Here is a 17,502-nt window from a genome sequence, read left to right as displayed (position 1 = left end):
CAACAGGCACGGGGGGAGGAGGCCGGGGCACGTGATGTTCGTCTCTTGGTTCCCAGCGCCCAGCTCGCAGGAGGTGCCGGCTCAGTACACGTCCGCACAGACAGGCCCTGGACACCGGCTCAGAGCCGCCCTGCTTCCACTTTGCACACCACTCCAGCCAAGTGTAAGGAGGCAGCCACGGCTGACAGCAACAGCAAGTGACAGCTCACGGGGAAGGAGCCGGGAGAATTTAGATGGCAAAGTGTCTCAGGACTGGCACGAAGAGCCGCCTGCCGCTCAGCAGCCTCTGAGGTGGCTGTCGCTACATCACAGGCTTGGTCACTCCCTGCGGTTCCAGGCCGTGGCTGTAAACCACCAGAAATGTTACACCATAGCCCGCCTTGTGCTCCGTGGAGAAAGGCTGTGGCTCGGGTCAAACCCTGGTTCCCTCGGGGCCTCTGCCTCCCCCCTGCTGGGAGATTCGCCACGTCAACTCCCCTTACGTGTTGGATAAGGCAGTTAACAGTCATTCCCAGTTTAAGGACATTTCAGACAGGCACATGGATCATTAAAATTTGGCAACATTCCACTCAAAATCATTCAAATAATACATGAGGGATGGGTTGTGGCTTCCAAGGGTCAAGCTCTCAGCTTTCTGGAAAGCTCGGCTGTACAGAATGACCCTCCTGCTAAGGATTCGGCTCTGGGCTAGTCCTCCTCCCTCCTTTCCAGACGTCCTGGAATACCGGCCCCAGAACACTGCGCAGAACTGGACAGTCCCCAGCGCCTGGTCGGGGGCCAGGTACTTACCAGAAACAGGTGCCGCGGCCGTCTGTTTTTCCCTGTTACTTTCATCAGCGTCCCTTCCTTCAGAAACTCCTGTGGGGGGAGAAGCAGACCTCGGGGGTCAGGCTGATGCCCCCTACTGTCCTGGAGAAGGGTGGCGGGAGGCCTTTGAGTGGAAAACTCAATTTATGGTGTTGTCCAGAGTTCCAGAGCGGCTGATGGGAGAATTCCCAGCATAGGAGAGGTGGTCTGTGCTCGGAAGAGCAGCTCTGGAGACAGGTATCTGGCCTCGCAGGATCACCCGCCCTGAATTACACCAAGATCTAGACACTGTTCCAGCCAGAGCGGTCCAAAGAACGACTCGCCCCTTGGTTTGCCATCACAAGGGGTCCAGTCAGAGAAGAGCCTCTGAAAGTTTGCTAAAATAGATGCAAACCTGTGAACAGTTGCTACTATAGCCCCCTTAATCTGGAGGATAGAAACAGGTGTTTAATAAATATTCACTGAGCTCAAGACCCAGGCCAAACCCCTAGGTGTGATTTTACAGACGCTCAGACCAGTGAGATCCCTGCCAGTGTTGAGTAAAATCTCCCGAGCACAATCTCTCACTCTTCTGCTTCTTGCCCTTTATGGACGGTAATAGGTAACAAACACAGCTTTTACTGTATAAAATTTTTTTTGACTATTTTTGAGCTGAGTTTTATGCTTTCCATTTGGAAGCTTTAAAGTGGGTAAATTTGTCTCTTGAAAAATGTTATTTTTAAAATGCTTTGTTGGGACTCCTGAGAGATGGTTCCCCTGATTTCCCAGCAATGCTGAACTAAACTAAGAACACTTGGTGTCTCTTCTTCTCAGAGGTGACAAGGACCCAGGGAACACTGAACTCAAGTGGCACTGCTCCTTTAAAGGCCCTGAGAGTGGAAAAGCCCAGGGGTGGCAGCCGGGGGCCTGGGGAGCCCAAAAGAGCCCGCACCCCCCCGCCGCCTCCCTCCCCGGTGCAGCACCTGCAGCCCGGCCTGTCTGGGGCCAGCCCAGCTGAACAATGGTGCTTATCAGGGCCTTGCCCGCCTGCCTGCCTGCCGGGCCGCCCTCTGCCCCTGCCCCTGGCGGGTGGCACTCACCCTTCCTGGCTGGAGGAGATCCCCTTGGCCCCGAACGCTGTGCTCGATGTGGACCAGCTTCTGCAGGTTTTCCTGTGGGTGGGAGCAGGCGGTGGGGGGGAGATGCTCAGGGCCCCTTGTCTCCTCTGTAAGGAGTGGCACTGCTTCCTCGTCAGAGAAGGAAACGGAGCCCAGAGGGCCTCGCCCCCTGTCCGACCTCCTGTCGGTGGCAGGACTGGGAACTGAGCCCGGTCTGCAGGACGCCAAGCGTGTGGGCTGCCCAGGTCGGCTAGTCCCTCCGGGCCTGGGGTCGGACACCACCAGCTCTCTGTACGCCACAGGGGTGGTCACTTGGCCTTGCTGCTTGTCTGCCGGCCACTGCTCCTACTCTAGCCTGAGTCCCCTGAAAGGCCTGGAGCATCCAGACTTCAAAAGCCCAGAGGTGACAGATGCCTGTGGACAGACTGGCTCTCTGGGCCTGCAGCCTTGGTGGGGGCACGTCTGAGGGAGGGAAACCAAGAAAACACATCGTGGGGAGGAAATGGTTCCCTGAAGAAAAGCAAGTGTGCACGGGAGCTCCTTGTCAGTCCCTCACTGGGCATCCCCAATACATGAAGGGACAGGCCTCCCTCCCCTGGGCACACCGCCCCATAATACTGCAAATAACGAGCACCTAAACCATGGGGCAGGTGCCCCGGAACCTTATGCAGGGTTGGATCTAAAGTTAACAAACAAGGTGAAAATCGTGTGTAGAGAAAATGCCTTGAAAAAGCCTTTGTACCGTCCCTAGTTTAGGGCATAAAATCCTACATATTAGAAATGTATGAAAGTTGTTCCACTTCCACCTATGACAGAAGAGTGGCGGGAGGACAAGGCCCCTACCTGAACAGAGAAAAAGCCAGAGCTCCTACGAAATCGTAGCTCTCCTTATGCCAGTTGGAGAGCTGGGCTCCCAAGGCCACCAAGTGAACTGAATCCCACAGACAGACCAGCCCCTCCACGGACACATGAGAGAGTGTATGCGCCGGAGGGTGGGCAGAAAGCGGCTAACATGTTAGTGGCTTCTTAAAGGTCAGGGTGGGCTGGTGGGACCGTTTAGAATAACAGGGAGCTCAGACACAAGGGGAATTTGCAGGAGTTTCTGCCAGGTGTTTACAAGGAAGGCTGGGGGCCAGAGAGAACCCCTCCCTTGGTGGTGAAGGCATGCAGGCTGTCACTGGGGGGCTGGCACAAAAACCTGCCTACTTCCCCAGGCCCCTCTCTCCTACAAAACCCTTCGGCCCCTGGGGAAGGCGAGGCAACACCCCCTCCCAGAGCCCAGGCAAAGAGCCATCCACTGCTTCTGGGGAAAAGGCCGAAGTCACAGCTGTCTACCCCAAGTTGAGAGAGCCAACCTCTTGGGCCCAGGATCGTGCACCCACACAAAGCAGAAACCATTCCAAGACCTGCCACAGACGCGTGGCAGAGTTCGGCTGCCTTGCAGGGGAGGGACGGGAGTGCTGGCAGAGCCAGGCTCGGAGGCCCTACTTAAGACTGAGTGACAGGAACCAGCAGTCTACCTCTGAGAAGGGGCAAGAACACACAGAGATCCCTTCTGTGGTGCAGGGATTGCTAAAAGCTGAGGATGGAGTAGGAATATGAGGAAAACTCTCTGGCACCTCAGGCCCCCACAAATAGCATTAGGTAATGGCAACCTCCTTCTAGAGGAGCATGAAGTCTGCGGGGCTCTGAAGGTGACGATGGTGACAACGAAACCCAAACCCAGCTCAACTGCTGACTGCACTGATGCAACTCCCACCCTTGACACGAACGGCATGACCAAAAAAGAGGCATGCCCACTTCTGGGGGTAGATACCATTTCCCTCAGTTCCTCTACACATGAGCTATGGTGTTCAGACATTACGAGAAACACACAAGAGGCAAAAGAGAATCCCAACTGATTTTCAGTAGACAAAGCATTCAAGAAAACCAGAATGTGAGGTGACACAGATGCTGGCACCATCAGACAAGGACATTAGAGTCACTATGATTAAAATGTTAAAGGAGCTAGTGGAAAAGGTGGACAGCATTCATGAACAGATGGAGTTTCAGCAGAGATGGAAACTACACAAGAGAGTCAAATGGAAATGTGAAAAATAAGAAATGTGGTATCAGAAATGAAGAATTCCTTTGACAGACTTAGCAGCAAACTGAACACAGCTGAGGAAAGGATGAATGAACATGGAGATAGGTAAGCTGAGATAAACCAAACCAAAACACAAAGAGAAGAGAAGAGTGTGGGGAAAAACAAAAACAACAGCAGCAGCAGAGCATCCAAGAGAGTTTTCCAAAATTGGTGAACAACAACAAACCACAGATCCAGGAGGCTTAAGAATCATAGCAGGATAAATGCCACCCACCCCCACTAAAAACACACGTATTCAGACATCATAGTCAAACCTCTAGAAGTCAAATGTAAAGAGAAGATCTGGAAGGCAGCCAGAAAAAAAGGGACACATCACATAAGGAGGAGAAACAGAAACATAGCTGATTTCTTATCAGATACTATGCGGGCCATAAGACAGTGGAGTAGCATCTTTAAAGCAGTGAAAGAAAGTATTGGTCAACCCAGATTTCCAAACCCAGGAAAAATATTTTTCAAGAAGGTAGACAGATTGATCAATTAAGTAAATGGACGTTGGGTGGTGGAGCCAGGTTTCTCCCTGTTGGAGTGGAAATTTACAGACAAGCCAGGGGAGGAGGCTGGTATGATAAGAACTGAAGATACCAGTTAGAACTCATATTTACCTTACAGATGCAGATGGTTATGTATAGAAATAGCTATAGATATATTGTGCTCTGTAGCTAAAAGAACCTAGAAGAAATGCCACCCCAGTAGCAATGAGCATACCTGATGCCCAGATCTTGGTTTCTAATACCATCATCCAATTAAAGGAACCAGAGCTCCTTGGAGAAATGGCTGATTCTAAGACTGGGGCAGGAAATATACATGAGTCTGGAGCATCTTACAGTTCCAGGAGGTAAGGAAGTTCTCAAAAAAGAACTAAACAAAATAAAAATCCCCACCCAAACCCACACTAACGGGCGTATGTGAAAGGGGCACAGGGGTGAACTGGTCCGTCTCCCAGTGGCCAAAGCTAGAACAGTTTGAGAAATAAAATTAAGTAGATGGGATTATAACCCAAACATAACATAGATATCCATCAGTCCTTACTGGTATAACTTATTTATTAATAATTACTGAATACATTAATAAATGAGGGAGAAGAGACAAATCTCCCTTGCAGAAGAGTTCCAAATAATTTAGGTAGACACTCCGCCCTCAAGGAGAGGGCTGTTCACATTGACTTCCCTCCAAAGAGGATGGACAGGGCAGGTGGGGGGTAATCTTACAGTGGAGAAATCTGACAAACATGACCTTGGCCAGGTGGTCAAGGTCAACACCGACGGTCATAAATCACGTTGCTAGTATGTACCCTTCACACGATGTGACGAAAGTAGTACTTTCAGTGATCTTCCTCCCCTCAAAGTATAAACCTAGTCTAACAAGGAGAAAAGCACTGGAGAAGTTCCAGCAGAGGGCACCCTACACCCCACCTGACCAGCCTTCTTCAGAACTGTCAAGGTCATCAAAATCAAAGAAACTCCCGGTCAAGAGGGGCCTAAGGAAACGCGGCGCCTAAATGTGATGTGATAGCCTGGATGGGAACCTGGAGCAAACATCAGGCAAAAATTCAGGAAATCCGAATGAACTGCGGTCTTTAGTTAACAATACTATGTCAGTATTGGTCCTTTAACGCAACAACTGCACCATACTAATGTAAGATGTTAGTAACTGGAAATTGTGTGGAATACATGGGAATTCTCTGTATTATTTTAATTTCTTCTGTAAATTTAAAAGTGTTCTAAAACACTAAAAAATGAACTCTATTCAGAAAGCAGGATGGAGGTAGCCAGGGCCTGGGGGGAGGAGGGGATGTGGCACCTCAAACTGGGTGTTGGGTGGTATGTGGGTCCCATTCTGAATCGGTCTGATGGTGGAATCTGGCTCTGCCTAGACATCATACCTCCAGCTATGACTTTTGTGAGGAATTGTGGGAATGGTTCAATGTGAGCATAAACCTCAAATGAACGTTGCCTCCTCCAGGAAGCCTTCCCTGGTCCTCACGACCAATAAGTACTTTCCAGATTCCACTCAAGGCCATGTGGATGAATGGAAGGCTTTGCAAACGGGGGGACTGGTACCAGTAGACGTATTTTAACAGGATCACTCTGGCTGCCAGATGGAGAATGGGATGGCAGGGCTGGGAGGTGAGGAAGCCTGAGTTGGGAAGTGGCTGGAGTGGGGTGGGAGCAGAGACAGAGCCCAGCGCATCCTTCAGGAATACTCACACCACTGAGCTCTGCCTCAGGGTTGGGCTTATCTGGGAAGAGTCCTAGCCCCGCCCCAGCAAGCCTGAGGCAGAGGCCCCAGGCCCCGAGCAGGCCTGGTGCTGCACCCACCGGCAGCTGGGGAGACAAGAGCCAGCCTGTGCATCCTGGCGCAGCAGCCAGCCTGGCCCTTGGGCAAGGCCAGGAGGGCGTGCGGCCGTGGGCTACTCCAGCTCCTGCTTCAGGAGGGCGCTGCACGCAGGAGCTCGTGGCAGGAGGGGCGACGCGGCCCTTCCTGACCTAGCTGTTCCTTGTGGAGGCAGAGGCTTCGCTCACCACAGGGAAGTGTGGAGAGCCCAGCTGTCTGCTGCCGCGTCGTGACGAGGCGCCGGCTCCAAAGCACCTCTGGTTTTTGGCTGCACAGAGAGAAATCTCACTGTACGTACAAGATGCCAAAATGACAAAGTGCAGGGAGCTCATGGACTGGCCTAATGACAATGGCGTGTCTGACCTGCTGGATTTTCACACCGAGTGGTACACACCCTCCACCAGCACCCTCTCTCCCTAGACTCTGGTCCAGCCACGCCCAAGCTGTTCCCATCTCCCAGCCACTGCAGGTGGCCCTCTGAACTCTGACATCCCCCCTCTTCGCCATCTCAGGCCTGTGCCCAGGCCAGGCCCTCCTCCGGGACCACCTCCCCTCCCTCTGCCTTCTCTGCAGGTGCACAGCCCTCCGTGTGGGGGTACTCCTGCACCATCTCTTCCCACATCTCACAGTCCCCGCTGGAGAGACGTCTCCCTTCTCCGAACCTTGGGGCACTTTCTCCCTCTCCTCCATCGTGGTCCTTCATGTCCTCATGTTTGCTGCTCCACAAAGCTGTGACTTCCTCCAGGCCTGGGATTCACGCCTTCTGTCTGCACCTCCACCCCCGGCACAAGATCTGACACACAGCAGGTGTCCCACAGAAGTGATTTCCCTTCCACTCTCTCTGCCTGCGGATGGCTCACTACAAGCACGCTCTGTGCCTCTGCCACAGCAAAGATGAGCAACTGCTCAGCGCACATTCCACCGTCCCTCCCGTCTCTGCCCATGCAAGGCATCACCAGCTGATCCCTGAACTCTCTCCCACAGAGCTAGGACTTGGCCTCAGGATCATTCTCAACACACAGCTCTAACCCATTCACATCTCAGTGGAGCAGAAAATACATGGACACGAGTAACCGTGGAAACCACTGGAACAGAGATAGGATGTGTGACAAAGCTGGCCATCCTGGACAGAAACCCAATAATATCTGATTGGTGTCTCCCGAAAGCAGAGACAATAATATCTGACAGGTGCTCCCTGTCAGAACTGTGTGTGTGCTTAGAGCTCCCGTGTTCCCCTGGATGAACAGCTCTCAAACTTTTGTGGGCAAAACATCACCTGGGGTGCTCGTAAAAAATGCCTGTCTCTGGATCCCAACCCCAGAAGTGCCACTGGGAAGATCGAAGGCCTGCCTAGGAATCTATAGTTCAAAGAACATTCCAGGTGCGGATGCAGATGGCCTCAGACCACAGTCGGGGCATCAGAACCGTGTCTGTGCAAGTTTGCAGCCTCTCTCATCACTCAAATGATGACCTGGAGACCCAGAGAGGGACACACAGGACCTGGGGTCATACAGCAAGTGTCAGGGCCAGAACCCAAGGCTCTCTGCAAGATCCCACGAGACAAATGGTTGCCTGCACTGCCCCCTCCCCAAGAAGTGGGGTCTCACAAGGCAGCCCTGGGCAGAGTGCGGGGCTCCTGGACCCGCACCTGAGGGAAGGTGCCCAGGGCCGGACTTACCCCTTGCTCCATGCTGTCATTGGCGCGGTCTGTGACTTTGGAGACGAGGGTCAGCGCACCTGCAGAGAGAAGCAGAGCAGAGCACAGGGCCTTCTGGGGAGAGCCGGTCTCACTGCCCCATTCTCACCTCTTCCCTGTCGGCTGCCCCTCCCCCGATGTCCCCGCTGCAGTCACAGGGCCTTGTATATGGGAAGCACCAAGCCTTCCCATGCTGGGTCAGGTCACATGCCCAGTCCCAGCTCAGCCATTGCTGCCTAAGTGACCTCGACGTGACAGGACCGCTCTGTGCCTCAGCTCCCCTGGCTTTACATGGAATGTTAAAATAGGGACAGCCCTGGCAGGTCACATGCAGGGACAGCTACGCAGAACCAGGAGGAAACCGGGAGTCTGGGGTGAGTGCTTCAGAGCTGGCCCCACCTCCTATCACCAAATTCTGGTCGCCCCTTCTCCTCCCCTGACTGGATGTCAGCCCTTCCCGGGGAGTCTCTGTGGCTGGGGTGAAGAGGGGTCATCTCAGAAGCCTGCACCCCCAGCTGGTGGGGAGGGGGCCGTGCCGGGCGCCTGGGACCTGGGTAGAGTCTGGAGTCGGGGAAGAGGGGCTCTGAGGTCACGTTGGACTCACCCTGCGTGTTATCGTACTCGGCCGAGTCCGGGCACAGGTTGTTTAAATAGTCTGTGGAGTGAGCAAGAGCAGGAGTCAGTGTGTCCTGGGGAGGCCAGCCCCTCCTGTCCACAGCAGGAGCCTTCTCTCCAGAGATGGAAGGAAAGTTCCAGAAGAACAGGGTGTCCCCACCCCTCCTGTTTGCCCCATCACAGCAACACATGAGCACACCAAGCCCCTGGGATCACCACAGCATCGTGGCCACCGCTGCCAGTCATTCAGTCATTCAACAAACATTGACAGAGCGCCTGCTGTGTGCCTGGGACTGCGATGCACCTTTGGGATACAGATGCGGAGATGAAACCTGCCTCCAAGAGGCACGCAGTCTGCTGGAGGAGGCACGTCACCACCGACCTGGTAGAGCGTGATGTTAGACCTTCCATACGTGCACACCACAGGGCTCTACACGGGCTGGCCTCGCTCCCGCTGCCCCTCCACATCACCCTTCACTGGGCAGTGTTGGCATTCTCACTTGTTCTTGAACATGCAGAGCTCGCTCCTACCCCAGGGCCTTTGCACTCACTACCCCTCTACCTGGTGCTTTCTTCTTCCAGCTCTTCATACCGCTCACGCCCTCACTTCACTGAGATCTCTGTTCAACGGCACCTTTTCGGAGAGGTCTTCCCTGAGGGCTGTGTCTACTAAAGCAGCCAGGTTCTCCTCTAAGTCCTTAATCTGCTTTATTTTTCTTTAGAGCTCTTATCACGGACATACTACACTTTCATTTCCTTATTTGTTTGAGCAAAAGCTCCGCAGCATCACAGACTTTGACTGCTTGCTTCACTTCTACCGCTCCAGCACCTAGCCCAGGGCCCAGCAAACGGGAGAGGCCTAATGAGCACCTGCTGAATTAACGTTGAATGATTAACGGGCGGATCAGTTCTCCGCCCCCGGCCTGAACGTCTGTTCTCACAGCCTGACCGCTCCCAGGAGTTACGTGCATGCCTTTAAGTGCAGGTGCTGTCTCTGCACCAAAGCATCAGCTCCTAGGCCAGGGGTCTCTGCCCACTCGGGAGGCAGATGCTCAGGACAGAGGTAAGGGTGTCCTGGCAGGTGGAGGGAGCAGAGGGGATGACATTCCCATGGGAGAGTTCATGGAGAAAGAAGAAAAGAGGACCTGGGACTGAGCCCCGAGAAACACTGACATTTATGGGCCCGCGGAGAGGAGAGGTGGCCAGTAGAGGCGGAGAGGGAGCTGTCAGAGAGGTCGGAGGGAGGCAGGGAGAGAGGAGACCACAGAAGCGCCAAGAGGAAAGGGCTTTGAGAAGCAGGAAGCGGTCAGTGGCAAAACCACAGAGAGGGCCAGCAGGTCGGAGGGGGCAAACGTCCACTGACTCAGGAGTGCTCCGGGGATAACAACGGCTTTGGGGGAATGAGACCCACTGAGACGGGGGGACACGCAGAACCAGGGAAGCTGTGAGTTCCTGTGCGTTAGGGTGGGAGAGGCTGAAGGGAGACACAGGAGGTGGCCACTGGGCAGGTTTCCACGTGGCAGCAGGGGGTCCGAGGCCCAGCCAGAGGGAAGGTGCTGGCCAGGCAGGCGGCCGCCTCCCCGGCCCCTCCCGTCTCAGTGGGAGGAGGCGTGACGGCACAGCTCGCAGGTCCGCCCCGCCCCCCGGCAGGAGCCCTCCTCCCCGCACCACCTCGGTGTGCCTCGACCCCGTGCGCAGCCCACCTGTGAGGAGGACCTGGTACTGGAACAGGCGCCGAACCACCCTCAGCATCCGGTGCTTCACATTCTGGCCGCCTCCCTGCTGACTCCGCTGCTCCCAAGGGACGAGCAGAACAGAACTCCATGAGACCCAGCCACAGGGCTCCGGCGCCCCCCACACTGTCCCATCAGCACCTCCTCCAGGCTGAGCACCTCCCCGTCTCCAAAGCCAGGCCCCCTCTCCAGGTTAGCACCGCCCGGCCGCACGTGACAGGTCATTCCTTCGGGCTCGCAGACTGTGCTACACTCAGCAGCACGTCTCTCCCAGCCCCCGCTTTGCATCTAGTGTCAGTGACAGAAGAAAGTCCTTGATCTGGCTGCCCAATAACTGGATCCGCAGTTGGTGGCCCTCTGTTGGCCACTCCCATGGCTGGGGCCCCAGCTTGTTTTGTGCTTCTCTAGGAGAATGACCACTAAAACCCTCCTCATGGCTGAGGCCACGCCTAGGGCTCACCAAGTTGTCACCGATGGCCCAAAGGGGGATGTTCTAGGTTCTTCCCCCTGCTGGGTCACCCCCACCCTCCAAGGGCGGCCCCTCTGGCCCCAGCCTCAGGCCTACTAAGAAGCCCCACTGATCTGCATTCAGCACCCCCGCACTGACCCACACCCCTGCATCCTTAGAGTGGGTTTGTGGAGGACCAAGGGACCCACCTCAAACTCCTGGACAGCAGCTGCCAGGCGGGGGGACTGCAGGCAGCTCTCGCCGAGCAGACTCAGGTACCTGTCGAACTGCAGGATGTGAGCGGCGTGGTGCTCAAACCCCTGCTCCCGGGCCAGGAAGACGTCAGCCACCTTCTGCTGGCCCTCCCTGCAGCCAAGGGGGAGGCGGGGACAGGACAGTGAGAACCAGCCTGTGACCACCCCATGTTAGACAGTGGGGGCTGGCACTGCATCCCCAGTGGGGGTCCCAGGCCGAACCTCCCACAGTTGTTTTACTTTGGGCCGACGACCCAGCACTCTGGTGTCTTGGCTTCCCCATCAGCCAAATGGAGGAGACACGTGGGGGTAGGGTTCTGACACCTCTCTCCAATTCCCCAGAGCAGCGAGGAGGCGGGTGGAGGGGGTCCAGGGGCCGCTCACCAGTGCACCAGCCTCTCCTCCAGCTCCTCCAGGATCCCCTGGTGAAGGTCGCAGATGGCTGGGAGTTCACTCAGGCCACGTCTCAGCTCCTCCCTGGCCAACGTGTCCTTGCCCTCTTGGTCCATCTCATCCAAGGTCCTCAAGACAGCTCCGTGGAAATCCTGAAACCCCGAAAGACCAGTTACACACGGGTCGATAGGACTGAGCACAGGTCCCCCTTCCCGGCAGCTCCCCCGAGGCTTTGGAGGCCTGGCCTCCATACAGACCAGGACACGGGGCCTCACAGCAGCGTCTCAGACCCTGTGAAACAAGGGTGACAGCACGCTCCTGCTGATCACAGGTACCCGATGGCCAGAGCCCCCACGCAGCTCCTGGCACAGAGCAGGGTTTAAAGCATGGTCATTTCTCCCCTTCCTTGTGGGAACTTGGCTGCACACTTTTTTGCCAGATGGCTAAGGGGTTGGGTAGCCCCTTCCCGGAAGGAGCATAAAGCTCTTGCTTTACTACTGTCCGTCTTTGAGGAGGTTCACGGGCCGCCCTGCTTCACAGCACAGTCTACAGAAATCATAGGCACCCGCTCCCGAGTGAAAATGGTGAGGACGGCGACCGGAAAAACACTCGCGTGTAGTGCCAAGAAATGAGGGGGGTACAAAGCTGTGCCCCCACCCGAACACAGCTGTGTAAAAAGTGAACAAAGAAAAGCTAAAAGGAAATGGAATAAAATGTGAACAGTGCAGTGTCAGGGGCGTGGAATTAGGACTGACTTTTTTCTTTCTTGCCTCTGTTTTCTAAAATTTCTGCATGATTCAGTGCTTTAAAAATTAAAGTAAATTTAGTAAGTATTAAAATTATGAAGAGTGTTAAGACTTCTTTCTCACAACAGAAGTACCTGATCTTCAAATACACCTGCAGGAGGCCCAATCTTAAATACATGGGATCCTGAAACCACCCTGAACAGTGAGCAGTGCACATCAGGGGAGCTCCGCATCAGAAGTCACGGGCCAGCCGTGGCCTGGCCCACATCCAGGAGGCCAAGGCCCCTTGACAACACTCAGGAAGGGTGATCTCTGCCTTGTTCAGCCGCCTCCCTGACGGGGAGCTCACTGCGGGGCAAGACAGCTAATCCCACTGCTGAACAGGTTTCACTGTTAGAGACTTAAGAGTTTTCACTCTCTTAACACACACATCTGAACAGGGAGTGAGCCTGAGAGGCAGGGAGGTGGGACAGGGGCAGAAGGCGGGGAAGGAGGAAAGGGAAAGGAAGAAAACATGAGAAAGCAGAGGGAGGGCACTGATGGAGGGAGGGAGACAGAACGGGAGGGGCAGAGGCTGACGGAGACCTCAGGGCACTGCCCCCAGCGCATCTGCAAAGAGGCCACTGTGCTCCAGACGGCTCAGCAGATGCGGAGGTTACGAAGGTCTCCACTTCCTGAACACCTCATCATGTCCCAAGCCGACCTCCTGCCACCCACTGCGGCCTGCTCTGCCGGGAACCGCGGGGGGACACGGGGAGGGCGGCCACCCTGCCTGTAGTCCCGGGGCGGAGGATGAGCTAGTTCCTGCCCGAGGCCGGCCCTCCCCGCCCCATCACTAAGGTCAGCCTGGGGGGCTGAGTCTTGAACTCGTAAGTGGGTTCTCTTTGCAGAAAGCACGTGTGTCCTTAAGTGGAGGCCACAGGCTTGAGCCGGAATCAGAAACCGAATCCCACTGCACCTGCGCTACCAGAGCCTTTCCTGAAAGCATGTCTCGGAGGGCAGAGAGAGTGTGGACGACAGCGAGAGGGCAGCTGGGTGGGGGTGGCCGGCCCACTGCGGGGGGTGGTGCTTTACTCTTATTTCTGCCCACAGCTGGCTCTGGACACGGGTCATTCTGAACCTGGAGCAGAGGTTTCCCTGCTGGCCCGGGGGTCTCTCCTGACCCTCCCACTCTTTCCCGGTGAGTCGCGGTGTTTATCAGGACGCAGCCTCCAGCCCCGCAGGTCTTCTCACCCCTGGCATCCCAGAGAAAGAGAGAAAACGTGCTGATGAGGCCGGTAACGCCTCCTGCTGGGCAGCGGTTGAGAGAGGACTTTCTGCACATTCCCTCTCCGGTCCGTGCCAGGTTCCAGCCCAGCTACCCCAGAAGGGATCCCAGGCAAGCTGTCAATCTATCTGTGCCTCAGTTTCCTCACCTGTAAAATGGGGATACCAGTACCACCAGGTACACATAGCACAAGGCTCCTGAGAGGCTCATCCTAATGGTTAAAACTGCTTTGTAAACTGTGAAGCGCTACCCCATGGCAGTAATGGTTCTGTTTTAGACATGACATCCTCAGAGCAGAGCCACTGCTTGCCTGTGGCCTCCCATGTTTTTGAAGTCCTGAAGAGTATGTGACACAGAAGAATTTTATAACGCTTGCTGATTGATGGACTGCAGGACCCTTATTTGACAGAAAAGGAGAGTGAGTCACAGGGGAGCCAAGACCTGAATCGGGTCACCCTGATGCCCAGATCCGAGCACAAGGGAGTGGGTGGATGGGGAGGGGGGAGAGGACAAGCAAAGACAAAGCTGATGGCTGCATGTGTATCACACTCCAGGGAGCTTAGATATTAACTGCTTTGCAAGCTGCTTTCTCACCTGTAATTAATTCTCACTAAATTGACTCAGTCCCAATGGGCAGGAAGGCCATCACCAGCATAACTCACTCCATCAACTGGAGCATAATTGGAATCACCACAAACATCCGCTCTGCAGACTCGTGCATCGGCGGGAAGAGCCGAGTGCCCGCCACTCCATCCATCACTCCCTGGAAGGTTTCTGCTGTCCCAGTAGTCCTGGCCTGTCATCGCCCCTGGGGGCCTGGCAGCCACCGCAGAGAGAGCAGGGAGGTAGAAGATACACAGCCTTCATCCTCTCAATTTTGAGTGCCTGCTCTGCCCCAAGTCCCGAGGGGAAGGTGGGGGCAGGAGAGATGCAGTCCTGCCCTCAGAGAGTCTGCAGTCTAGGGGCAAAGTAGTGAGCAAAACGATGTCAACACAGGGGAGTGGGTGTTGGGACGGGGAAAAGCACGGGGACCAGGGGAAGGAGGCCTGGCTTAGCTCCAGGGAGGCAACACCCACACTGAGACAAGAGGGGGAGTGCTCCAGGTGAGGGGACAGCATGTGCAAAGGCCCTGAGGTGGAGGACGGCCTGAGTTGGGTGTGGTTTGGGTGCTGGAGGTATGGGTAAGAGTGGGCATGTGTGTGCACGTTGCACAGAGGACTGGAACATGATAATGCAGGAAGGTCAGACAGGGGTCCCATCCCACAGGGCCCTGCAGGCTTTTTAAGGGACTTGGGTTTCATCCTGGGGTGATGAGGAACCAGTGAAGGATGCTAAGCTGGGGAGCAAAGTGACCAGGAATCTGTCTTAAGAAGTTTGCTTTCTTGGGAAAATAAACTGGCAGTGGCCGGATTGGGAGCAGGACCAGTGAGAAGGCCGTTCCAGTCGTCCAGGAGAACAGGGGAGAGGCCAGGACCTACGGTCCCATGAGGGGAGAGAGTGCATGGATCAGAGACAGAGAGACTAAGTAATTTGCCCAAGGCCACCAAGACGGCGGGATCTGAGCCCAAGGGGGCCCGACTCCAGAGCCCCAGCTCTCCCCACTGCTCCACACCAATTCCTCCTCTTATGACTGGCCAGATGGCAGAGCGACTTGCCCAGGTCAAGGAGCGAGACTGGAACCCAGATCTCCAGAATCCTGGCCAAAGCTCTGCCCAACCTCAGAGACCCTGGGGCAGCCTGGCGGAGAAGCCCGAGGTGAGGACAGCCTCTGCCTGTGGATCCCAGAGTCTCCCGGGAACTCTCAGGGTTCCCAGGACCCCGCTCCAGGCTGGCCTGCAGTGGAAGCAGGGTCCTCACATTCAGGGGCCTGGTCTCCTGGCCACTTGCCCCTTCTCCAAACCCACCACTGTGTTCTCTGGGTGACACAGCATCTCCACTCTCTGGGCTGAACTGTTGGTGGGTGGCCAGGATGTCCTGCTCCTTGCAAGCGGTCAAACCACGGATGCCACTGCTGGAAGGCAAGTGGCTCACCAGAATCCCACGCGGCCAAGTGCACACTGTCAGCCATGACCCACTTACGTCACCAACATGCCCCTGTCCCGGAGGCATGACGTCACTTGGCCTGCGGTAACGGGAAGGTACTTTGGAACCCTGAAAATAATTCTCTGTGGGGCATGCGAAGATTTCTTAAACTGTATACAAAGATTACTAACCACAGAGGGAGAAAAATGGACTCCATGTTAAAAGATGAATACGGAAAAAGAGAATTTGGTTGTTCAGTGTACAATCCCAGTTAGTTTTGTATAAAATTGAAATTGTTTTAAAATAAAAGGTTAAAAATAATTTTACAAGTGATTAAGATGAGAAAGAATAAAATGCTTAGGAGTAAATTTAACAAAGGAAGCACAGAACCTGTGCTCTAAGAACAACAAAACATCATTGAAAGAAACTGAAGACCTAAGCAAACAGAACGGTGTCCCACGTTCACGACTTCATATAACATTGTTAAGAGGTCAGCACTCCCCAAATTGAGAGGCAGATTCATATCAACCCTTATCAAAATCCCAGCTGCCTTTTTTACAGAAATTGACAAGCTGATCCTAAAATGCGTATGGAGACACAAAGGGCCCAGAAGAGCCAAACAACCTTAGAGACAAACAAAGTTGGAAGACTCACGCTTGCCGATTTCAAACCTTGCTGCGAGGCTACAGGAATCAAGACTGCGTGGTAATGGCCTAAGAACAGAAGGCCACTTAGATTAATGGAATAAAGTTGAGAATCCAGAAATATTTGTGGTCAAGTGATTTTTGGCAAAGGGCGCTAAGAAAATTCAATGGGAAAATAACCCTTTGAACAAACAGTGCTGCTAATTGGATATCTGCAGAAGGACGAACATGGACTCCTTCTTTAGGTCATATACAAAAATTAACTCAAATTCAAAGACTTAAAAGTAAGAGCTAAAACAGTAAAACTCTTTCTAAAAAACAGGAGTAAATCTTTGTGATTCGGGGCTAGGCAAAGCTTTCTTAGCTATGACACCAAAAGCACAAGCAATGAAAGGAAAAATATAGATAAATTAGACTTTATCAAAATGTAAAACTTTCTTCCTTCAAAGGATATTCTTAAGAGAGCGAAAAGAAAACCTACGGAATGGGGAAAAATACTTGCAAATCACGTATCTGTTAAGGGACTTGTACACAGAATTACAATAAAAAGACAACCCATTAAAAAATGAGCGAAGGACTTGAAAAGACATTTCTCCAAAGAATATAAACAAATAACCAAGAAGCACACGGAAGGATGCCTAACATCCTGATTAGTCACTAGGGAAATACGAAACAAAGCCCCAGCGAGATAGCACTTCACACCCCCCAGCATGGCTAGAATTAAAAAGACATGAAACAGCCAGCACGGCAAGGAAGTGGAGAAACTGGAACCCTCGTGCTGCGGTGGTGGGGATGGAAAATGGTACAGCCACAGCGGAAGACAGTCTGGCAGCTTCCCAAAAGGTTAAAAAGTTACCATATGATCCAGTGATTGCACTCCTAGATATACACCCAAGAGAAGGGAGAACCTATGTCCACTCGAGAACTTGTACATGCATGTTCACAGCAGCGTTTTCAGTCAAACGCCCATCAGCTGATGAATGGATAAACAAAGACATGGTCCACCCGCTCGGTGAAATTTCCCTTAGCCGTGAACAGGAGTGAGGCAACAGCACAGGCTATGACACGGATGGACCTTGAAAGCGCGAGGCTGGATGGCAGAGCCAGTGTCAAAAGACCAACAACTGTCTGACCCTGTTCACAGGAGGTGTGCACAGTGCAGAGACAGACCTGGACCGGGGGGCGCCGAGGGCTGGGGGGGACGGAGCAAAGGTGTAGGGCCTCTCTGGGGTGACGAGAACGTGCTAAAATCGAGTGTGGTGATGACTGCAGTGCTCTGAACATACTAAAAACAGTTGAA

General features: G+C 54.0%; 1 protein-coding gene across 2 annotated transcripts in view; it reads right to left on the bottom strand.

Moving 5' to 3' along the window:
* FGD5 (FYVE, RhoGEF and PH domain containing 5) overlaps positions 1–17,502 on the bottom strand; it is a 104,609-nt gene that overhangs the window by 18,623 nt on the left and 68,484 nt on the right. For both annotated transcript variants that reach the window (XM_074344268.1, XM_074344269.1), the window contains exons 6-12: positions 11,515–11,675; positions 11,086–11,242; positions 10,399–10,486; positions 8,685–8,735; positions 8,063–8,121; positions 1,887–1,958; positions 790–858 (exon numbers count right to left, since the gene is read on the bottom strand). In XM_074344268.1, the coding sequence (XP_074200369.1) occupies positions 790–858; positions 1,887–1,958; positions 8,063–8,121; positions 8,685–8,735; positions 10,399–10,486; positions 11,086–11,242; positions 11,515–11,675 (657 nt within the window). The remainder of the gene's footprint in view (positions 1–789; positions 859–1,886; positions 1,959–8,062; positions 8,122–8,684; positions 8,736–10,398; positions 10,487–11,085; positions 11,243–11,514; positions 11,676–17,502) is intronic.

The sequence above is a fragment of the Camelus bactrianus genome, chromosome 17 (assembly GCF_048773025.1).
Source record: "Camelus bactrianus isolate YW-2024 breed Bactrian camel chromosome 17, ASM4877302v1, whole genome shotgun sequence".
In the NCBI taxonomy this organism is placed as follows: domain Eukaryota; kingdom Metazoa; phylum Chordata; class Mammalia; order Artiodactyla; family Camelidae; genus Camelus; species Camelus bactrianus.
Note: the sequence above shows the minus strand (reverse complement) of the source record. Positions and strands in the feature narration are given on the sequence as shown.